Source organism: Rhea americana, unplaced genomic scaffold, assembly GCF_003343005.1.
Source record: "Rhea americana isolate MKP2758 unplaced genomic scaffold, rheAme1 scaffold_12, whole genome shotgun sequence".
Taxonomy (NCBI): Eukaryota; Metazoa; Chordata; class Aves; order Rheiformes; family Rheidae; genus Rhea; species Rhea americana.
The window spans coordinates 8,558,344-8,568,691 of NW_028185261.1; the positions used below are offsets into that span (position 1 = coordinate 8,558,344).

The window sequence follows — 10,348 nt, forward strand, 5'->3', positions numbered from 1 at the left end:
GATAGTTTTCCCATGTGTTTTACAATGTTCTCTCTCTCCTCTTTACTTCCCAGCAGTAGACATAATATTTTACCATCACACACAAAACTTTCAATAGAAACCTACTCCGAGCACTAAGGTAACAGAGCAGAAATTATGTTTATGTATATATGTACACATTTTAAGCGTTTTCATGTAAGCTTCTTACTCAGAAAAAAAAAAAAAAAAAAGCTGTCAAGTTACTGAGTAATTCAAGTAAGTAAAGGATGCTAAAGAGGACTTTTGCAATATTCTATTACATAAGTAATAGTTTTGTTTTGTTTAAAGCATACCTTCACTGAAGTCACCTCCTTGGATCATGAAATCTTTCACTACCCTGTGAAATAGACAACTTTTGTAATGCAATGGCTTTTGGGTAGATTTTCCTGTACCCTTTTCACCTAAAGGAGAGGAAGGGAAAACAAAAAATAGTGACTCTTTATACCTGTAGAATCTCCACTATTTAAAAATACTGCCTAAAGCTGGATCAAAAATATCTATCGAGTTCTGAAAAATCAACTTGAGATTTGAGACTGAGGTCCATACCTGACAGTTTCCTGTTTCTATTACATTTGAGGAGACAAAGCAGAAACTAGCTTCTGCCCCTGCAGTTATATCAGAGGAACTCCTTACTGACATGAGCACACGAGGTAAGAATCACCTTCTCCTGCCCCCACCCCCAGAATAGCTACAATTAATTCAAGATGACATAAATTAAGAGCTCAAATAGATACAGAAAATGACACCTAGCTGAAGAGGCTTACACAGCCAAGGGTGCAGTATCTTATTATTACTGCTAGGAGGACATTACTATTCCCACAACTCAAAGTGCTTTCACAGAATCTTTCAGGCCTCTTGTGTGTAGATAAACCTAAATTAAACAATCAGTKTAGGTTTAAGATAAGTCGCTTTGCCCTGAAGAAGAACAGTCAAATCTTCAGTTACAACATCCCATGGCAAAGGTAGCATAAAAGGTCACAGCTAAAAAAGAGGAGCAAAAAGGAGGAATTTTGTTCCCCACCCTGCTCCTCACTGCATCCACCACCCTCCTGCCTCACACCAATTTTGGAGCTCCTGCTCTCTGCTGAGTTTGCAAGATGAACAGCTCAAGATGAAGCTCTGCAAGTGGCAGAGCCAATCTCAAGGTGACAATAAGGTAAGCAGTGAGACTGTGTTGGAAGGAGAAGCAGCTTTTCTTCTCAGTGCCAGCATATGGTTTGACTGCAACTTCCCAGAGTCTCATTTGGAGATGCAAAACTGACAACTTCTATCAAGGGTAGCTGCCTCTGAAATTATCTATAGCATTTGGAGGCACCAGACTGCATCTGACTAGCTATAAAAGTGCTTCTAACAGAATCTTTGATAAATGTGTAGCCCTGTCCGTTCCACTAGGTTGGCAAACATCTAACAGAGATGGCAAGAGAAAAGAGGTGGTGACCCATGACCGTGTATCTTGTATTATGTGCAGAGTTCTTTTCAGAATTGACAAAAAGTAAGTATGAAAATACAGAAATAAAATCAAAAATTGAAATAATTTGCCATCATAAACACTTTGACCACATACTTTCCTCATTATTCTTAAATATGCTGAAGCAATGAAATAGTTAATCTGAACTTGATTTTAAAAGTGAATGTGAAATGCAAACATGAAAGTATGGACTTAGTAATACTTGTTTCTGACTATAAATGCTTTTTAAAGACATCAAGTAAAAAATTCCCTGCAGTAGTAGGAAATAAAACCTTTATGCAATAAATCTGACTTTTGGGCATTTGTTAGATGAAGAACACCATGGTTGCATCACACCAAACTAAAAAACTTTTAAAGAACAACAACAAAAAAACACAACAGGGTTCAAATTTATTAACAAGTTTTAGCAGACTGATTTTGTGCAAGTAAACCAATTTCAAATTCGATAATGCCTCTTTTTGTATAGTGTTACACAAAATGTTCTAGCTAACTTGACATAACTAATCATGCACTCACACCTGACCCAAATCAAGTTAGTACTGCTGAGTGATTCATACGAGCAGCTACGAAGCCTTGATTCAAAAGAGAACAGAGCAGATGGGAAAGGCAGCAGGAAACGCTTAAGACAGAAAATATGGACCTATATATTCACAATATTATTCTTGTATAATTCTTCACTATTAATTTCTTGCAAACTATCAGCATTTGCAACAAAAGTAGGAAGTCCACAGGAAGATACCACTTTTAAATATTTTGTTCAAGAATTAGTTTGAATTTCACTAGAGATGGAAGTCACCAGTCTCCATCTACAAAGAAAAATTAAAACGATAGCTAAGTAGGAAGCAAAGATACAAATGAATACCAGCAATACCTTTGAAATACCTCAAAATGTAAGACTAAARCTGAAGTCTGCATGCTTGACTTCTTATTTCAGGACTGGATAACATTTTGTTATGTAAGCAGTGTTTTCTAGCAACAGAAAATCAGCTTATTGAGTCAGTATTTGAATTTGAATAGTACATGCTCTCTGCAACATCTTAAGCCAAAACTACAATTTTATTCTGCATCAAATGCATATAAGAAATCTGCTAAATTTCTACAGATGCCAAGAACCAATGCTTCGTGGGCTTCTTTTTATATGTCAGAAAATGTCAGCAAAAATAACTTAGGTGTCAAACYAGCTAGCATGGTATTATATTAAAAATTGTAAATAAAATTAAAAATCTACAAACCTGTGCAAAGGCAGCGAAAATTCTCACATGTCTTTGGACACACATCGGAAAACAATTCAAAGACCACTCTTCCAGCTAGAAGAAAGCCACATTTGTTATGAAGTTGACTAGCATTTGTATTATTCTTAGATATTTCATATGAGTATCATGTTATTGAGTACATATTTTAATTTTCTTACCAGGTACATTGTTGATGGCTATGTCAAAAAAGCAACGAGGTCTCTGGACCTTTACTCCCATGGCTTCAAAAGTTTAAATACTGTAAATGATAAAAATAAAATTGAGCTTTTCCTTTTCTGTAGTCAAACTATGCTTAAGTCAAACAAAAAGATTTCATAAAGGCAATAAAAACTGCACAAAAGGTAGATCAGAAAATGAATCCCTAAGAGACAGATAGCAAACAAAGATATTTTCAAAGGTTGAAAGCCTGAAGTACTTTTAAGTCAATTTCATGTTTTGCTTTGCGGACCCAAAGGAGTGACTTTATTTTTACTGCTTGCTGCAATAGTTTTAACTTAAGCTTGAGTGTCATAGTTCAAACTGAGAAATACAAAARAAAAGATACTACAATGTATAGGAAATATAAAGTTTTAAGCCTTCTGGCTCTCTAGATGGTGTAAGATAACTGCTTTAAGTCATTTGTTCCTAGAATTCTAGTGTCTTCAAAACAAAATACAAATCACAGAAACAAGAGTCAGCTTTGGGATCAGAGGGTGCTCTCGAACACCTTACTGCAACTGCCTTTGAACTGTTTAACCACAACTACACCTGCTCGAGAGTGCACGTGCTGCTTGTAACATGCAGAAGTACAAAAAGCCAACTACCTGGGATGGTACCTTCCCTGCCTCACTGACACAAGCATTCACCTGCTATCACTGCAGGCTGGTTCACAAAAAAAAAAAGAAAAAAAAAAAAAGAAATCTGAACAGCCTGCTATACCCTTAGGTTTCTGCAGCAGCTTACCACACAGGCARACAAGCAACATGCAGTGGTGCAGGGGATGGAAGCAGAGCCACGCAAGCAGGGCTGGAGTGAAGAGGCCAACAGCAGCACTGGTGCGGTCCAGAGCTGACAGTCATACAACTGCACTCTGTGCCTAACTGGGGCAGCAAATTAAGAATACCCACACTGACAGACAATTCTTCAACACAGAAAGAAGTTCTCACTGGAAAATAAGAACTCAATGCAAGGAATAAGCTACTGAATTCATACAAAAGCATGACTGGGCACAAACTGAGTATTAGACAGTTCTGAAAAGTTGACATATTAAGAACACTAAATGCAAACCAAAGGAAAATTCTGTACATGATAAATATTTSTGTCCTTCACTACTTAAAAGGAGGTTTTCTTCCTTGTTAAACTCTAGCTGTTCATATAAGTAATTCCCACAGTGCACACAGTGAGGCAGCTCTGATCAGGGCTATCTTAGTCTGTTATCACCAATCTTTCAGATAGGAAACACCAGAATTCCCCAGCAGTAAGTACAGATGGAGCTTATGTGATCAACTTCCTAACCATGTAAGTGGCAGGCTATTCCTGATTTTGTAAGCTATATTTTGGAGCCTGAATGTAAAGAAATAAGCAATAAAATATTAATAATTTTTCATCAAGTTTTTTGCAATAATTATAAGTAGGGGTACTTTCAGAAACATCAGTTTTTTTGCCATAAATATTAAAAAGGAATGGTCAAAGAGTGAAAATATCTGATTGTGGTTACAATTTGATACCTAGGCCTAAGCATTGAATTTTTTAGAAATGTGTTTCCAGGATTCCTCTCACTGTGGTATCAGAAGTTGCTCTGATTAGGATTCAGACCATTCTACATCAAAAAATAAAGACTTAGGTCTTCCACAATTTTTGCTAAGTGAAATGACTTCAGTTTTGTATTGCTTCTCCTCCTTTCATGCCACTGATTATTTATCTTGAGAACTGTAATGTAACTTTTGCCAGATCTTTGAGTGTATGAATCCCTTTATTTTTAGTAAGTAGTAACTTCCCTTTGTGTCATTTGCAACTCTAGCCCTCCAATATCATGCACAAGTATGATATTCTTTTCCTTTTCTGATGACCCAACCTTTCTGAATTTCTTCAGAGAGGAAACAAACATGATGATGGCAGAAAGACTGTTAAGACTGGAGTACTTTTTCCAGCATTTGGGATGTAACCTATATATTTTCAGTTCAAATTTTATTTTATTGCCAGAAAACACTATCAAAATCTGTATTTTAGACATACTGCATACATAATCTATTCTAGAAATGAACTAGTAGTTGTGCCACTGAACAGCCTAGAAAAACTCTACTGTTGCCATCTGTCACTCTCAGCTTAAGAACTAGAGGCTATAAGAAATCAAAAGACTGTAATGTAATCATGTTGGTCTATACCCTTGTGCACAATGTCACTCCAAACATTTTGCCAAGATTATACACTGAAAATTCCAAGAACGCAGGACTGATTTAAATGAAACACCAGACAGCAGCTCATCATTTATGCAATTCAGCCTGACTAGACTTCGCAAACATACAGAACCTCAGTAGATGTCCTCTTAGCTGTCTAATGAATACATTAATTCACACAAGCCAGAGCCTTTGTCAAAAGCAGCAGCCCTACCTTGGCCTCTTGCTCCTGTCTTGGAACTCCCCTCCCTCTCCTCTATCAGTACTAGTTTTGCAGCCACAAGGAGAAACAAATAGGGGAAACTCATGTAGCTGAAAATTTTGCTGTTGTTAGGTTAGCAGACACTGACCAGTTCATGAAACTGCTGCACAAACTCCTGAGCCAGCACAAGGAAGGAGGCAGCATGAGTGAGGAAAAAAGGAGGTGGGAAGGTGGGAGAGRACAGACTTATTTCAGAACTGAAAGCAGCCTGAAGGACACCCATCTGCGGACATGCACTGTCCACAGCAGAAAACAGCCCCGTGGTGGGGGGTAGTGGCGGTGGTCTTCTTCAGGAAAACCTCTTAGAACAAATGCTACAATAAACATGGTTTGGTGATTAAACAAAAAATTGTTCTGGTGATAAAACCGCAAGTCAATGTAGCTGAACTAAGGCATCCAAGGGCCTACAGTAGATGACTCTTCAACTGTATCTGAACTTTAGACACTAGGCTGTTGTACTTAAGTGAGGAATATTCAATTTCTGCTTTATGAGCAGTTTGCTTGACAAATAGAAGAGGAAGGCAYGAACATTTATATACATGATTTTAGTCAAAATAAATACACACTATCTTAATACATAACACAATTTTAACTACAAATATTGRTAATGATTAAAGCTAAATCATGAATAAATGTCAATATACCTAGAGCAGTCAATTTTAACTTGATTTTGTAAAGAAGAGTGGAAGAGAGAAGGAAGAGAGAATTCTACCTGAATTTTCATTCTCATCAACTTTTGCTCAATTTGGTAAGTTCATCTACATTCTCTCATGAAGAGTAGAACAAACAAAGCCTAGAACATGCTCTAAATCCTTATCCCACAAATGGTAATAAATTCAGATCTATCTACCAATATAACTTTCCCCATTACCTCCAGTGTCCCCTGCACTTTCCCTAAATCCTCCAACAATCTTCCCTAAATGCTGGCAGCATTTGGTTCTAAATGGCAATTGTGTCAAGTGTTTGGTATGAAAACCCTAACTGAACAATTATCAGGCCAAATAAACATACCTAACTCTTGAGCAGCTGTTGTAAATACCTCCCTAAATAATCCAGGAATATCTCATCCTTGAAACCATTTAGAAGACAGAATCAAAACTTAATGGAAAGGGATGGGGAGGGAGAGCTAGGTGTTCTTGCAGGAGAGAGCTGATGGAATAAATACAGTGGATAATGACATTTATCCTAACTACCTGTAAGTTAAGTGAACATTTCCCCTTCAATATCCTTAAGTAGCCTTTGCAGTCAGTACTTTTTCTCTTCTGTAGTTTACTGTGTATCTTTGATTTCAAAGTCAGATACATTTCKGTTTTTAAATTGTCCTATACTACATTTTCTTCTTCTCTTGTATTTTTCCAGTCCAATTCTCCAAAAAGGAACCCTGTCAATGAGGCCTATCTTTAACTTAATCCAACTATTTTTTCCACACTCATACTCTTTTCAACTATTACCTCGTTAATCCCACACAAACARATATTATTTAGAATTAAAATAAATAAATCATATCAAGTTACTAAATGAACGTTCATGTCATTAACTGATCAGCCAGAAGTCAACCCAAAGACTTCCACTATGTGTGTACACACAAAAATGCTATCCAGAAAGGCAACTCTGGGAAKTCAACTCAATTCTTCTTTCCAAAACTCTGAGAGAAAGGATGATATTGCAACCCAAGTAATATCCTGAAATGTGCAAGCCATTCATCATTCTCAACCATCACCTAGAGGAGCCTCTGACTAAGTCTAAGTAGAAACAATGCCAATAAAATATCTTCAGTATACCTGAAAGAGAAGGCTTGTCAATAAACCCAAATCCACACTAAGCTGAACTCTGTATCTACACYGTCATAAAACAAATACAGCAAAAATATACAGCTTTGTCAGAACAGGTACATCTAGAACCCATGCATCACAAGCTGTGTCAGTCAGGGTTCACATCTCTTCACACCTGTGCCAGCATCATTATTTTGTTCAGTTATTTGTAGGATAAAGTTGGCCAACTTCTGGCCAGGCTGAAGACAGCTGTCCCCTTTCAAACTGAGCTGTGCTGATGGAAAAAAGGTWACTGTCGCAAGCTATTTACAAGCACCTCTCTGCTGCAGGTTATCACTCATATTTGTTGATACGCTTAAAAGTATGCCTAGAGGATTTTTTCCTGTCAAAATTACCTATGCTATCAAATATATAATATTGTAACCACATAATATAAGCTAGCTCCTTTCGATTGAAATGAATTAGGAAGCACTCACAGATATGGATCAACTGCAATACCAGCATGTGTCATACACTGGAGAAGAGCTGATGGCCATGAACATCCATCAAGCTGACTAACGCTGTGATTCCACAACCACTTGAATTCAGTGTACACATGGGCTGCTACCAGACTGGAGTGCTCATAAATCCACCTGCATAAAACTCATACTGATCACTGATCTGCAAGAAAACTACCCCCTCAACTTCCCCTGCAAGAAAACATTTTGGCAGCAGCACATATTGGGTTAAAGTGACAGTGAAACTGTAGACCAAGAATGCTAAATGCTTGTTCTAGTATGGATTACACCGGAAACAAATTTATAGTTGTTAAATGATAGCATGATACCAAAGACATGAACAACAAAAATCCAACCAGCCTATCCTTGACCTCCATCACTTCCCTAAACACCAGCATCTCTTCCTCTCTGTTCTGCAATCAAAGAGTCTGAAATGGCAGCAATGACAACTAAGAAAGTTAGTTCTCACTTTACTGATTTATCAGCACAGGATTTTGTTGCCAGCAGGCTTACAAATATGGTACTACACCTGAACATGTTTTAAGTCCACATGACCGTGAAGAAAATATCCTGWACCTGAAACTTTTCCTTTTTTCTAAATAAAACATTCACATTCTACACAGGTCTATGGAACTTATGTAGCAAGACTTCCTACTCAAYGTCACCAAGAAAATTTTACAGGTTTTCAAAGTTGGCTGCCCCTCCAGTGGTTTTAAAAGAAATCCAACAACTTTCAAAAATTTTTCAGGAAAAAAAAAGTGATTGACACKGCTTTCCATCAAACCTTCTTCTCCAAAATAATGCTGAAGGTCTTCTGAAAGTCTTTTTGATTTGCTGAGTATTCTCCCCTCTACCCCAGTTTTCCCCAATCAAGTGAAGAGATACCTGGCAATATCAACCATTGTCCTCCACAGACATAAGGAAAGGGCCTGAAGTTTGAGTAAATCTGATCATCAGCTAGGTCCTAACTAAATATGTGGCATGTACTCCTACACCACTACGCTGTAAAGTTCATTTACATCACTTTTAGTGTGAATTTTTACAATGATTAACATGAACTCCATCTTCTTGTATCAAAGTATACAAAGAATGCACRCACAAGTTACAAAATCCCAGCCAGGAGAACAAAAATATTTAGCTGAGAAGGTAGTCTGCCCACAAAACCATGTTCTTGTTTTATTTTCCAGTACAGAGAAACCTAGAACGAGAAAAATGATAAAATATCTAAACATGCTCCTGCCAATAGCAAGTGAAAAGTTTTGCTGAACCACACATTTTTTTTAACATCTAATTAATGGAGCAAGTAAAAGCTTTTGTAGTTAGAGGATCCTCAAAATAAACTCCCAAAGAGAAAAGTCTTCCTCTCCTTAGTTACTGAAGTTTAGAATAAGGCAAGACCACCTAACAGTAGGAAACAGAGTTTTTAATGCCACCCATATTTGCAAGCCATAACCAAAAAAGCTTGTTTAACATCTTTTACTCTTGTGTTCTCCTCCTTTTACTATTACTTTATCTCTAGTCCTGCTTCCAGTCTCAACTTAGTCTCCTATCTAACCCTCACTCCATTTGGAAAGACGGCCAGCTTTGCTCCCTGGCACTCACTGACTCTGCGCTCCSAAACAGGAGACTGATGCTAAGCGCAGGTGGCATGGAGGAGTGATCTGGTGATAAAAGACATCATGCTGTAGCAGAGCACTATCCTCCATTGCAATACACATATTCTTCACGCCAATTACCCTTATAATCCACAGAATATTTTCTGAGATCCTAAGAGGAAAAATCTTCTTTGGTATCAGTTTGATGTCATCTAGCTAACTTCAAAACAAATTTTCAGCTTCACAAAAGAGGACTGTAAAAATGGGAAGCCTTAGTAAGAAATACRGTCCCAAATGGTGCTCTCAGAGGACTACTGATGTTACTATTCTTCATATGTCCCCTTCATATCCACTTCAYACAGTAGAAACTAGACATTTTTCAAATCTTAAAAAATAAAAAACTCTGATAAATGGAGCTACTTACACACTCTTCAGATTAAGATAAACTATYGCTTCATAAGGTATGTGCGATTTCAGTATTTTCCTAATGTTTTTATTGTGGCAGCACCCACAAACTTGAGTCATGATGCACTCAAGTCATGCAGGACTCCACTGCATGAATGAATGGGAATAGTGAAACAAATCGAGTAAAAAGATAATGCAAAAACCTTTTCCCTGCACAAAGAACAGGCCCTTCTGCAGGTAATGTGGAACAGACACCTGAAAAATAAATAATATTTCTCAGAAGTTCAGATACAACTTATATAAGAGAAAATAAAAGGTCTCATGTTCATCCTAAAACAAGCATTAGAGGATAATTAGAACATAATGAAGTTTAACTAGTCAAAACCTAGACAAATATTAACAAGAGTGACTGAAGCTGTTTAGCCGCATTTTTTCAATAAACCGTACTTCTTTTCTTCCTAAGCTTCCCTTCTTCCCAACAACTCGAAGTATAATCGCAAAAATGCAGCGCTTTTAGTTTGATTTCGGCTGCCAACAAAACGAGTCTGAAACTCGTTACTCGGGAGAAAATCCCGGCGTAGCCGCGGCGCAGGGACCCCGCTGCCAGCCATGATCGCTCCTCTGGGCGCCGCTCCCCGCCAGAGGCCTGCAGCGCGGAGCACAGCATGTGGCGGGAGCGGCCCGGCCCGCCGCCGCCCGCGGC

General features: G+C 37.8%; 1 protein-coding gene across 2 annotated transcripts in view; it reads right to left on the reverse strand.

The window, feature by feature from the left end:
- PPIG (peptidylprolyl isomerase G) overlaps positions 1-9,906 on the reverse strand; it is a 30,781-nt gene extending 20,875 nt beyond the window's left edge. The window contains exons 1-4 of one of the 2 annotated variants that reach the window (XM_085323354.1): positions 9,849-9,906; positions 2,898-2,977; positions 2,719-2,793; positions 312-419 (exon numbers count right to left, since the gene is read on the reverse strand). In XM_085323354.1, the coding sequence (XP_085179480.1) occupies positions 312-419; positions 2,719-2,793; positions 2,898-2,958 (244 nt within the window). In that variant the 5' untranslated portion in view covers positions 2,959-2,977; positions 9,849-9,906. The remainder of the gene's footprint in view (positions 1-311; positions 420-2,718; positions 2,794-2,897; positions 2,978-9,848) is intronic. The other variant, XM_085323362.1, reaches the window with a different exon arrangement.
- Between the last annotated feature and the right edge of the window lie 442 nt (positions 9,907-10,348).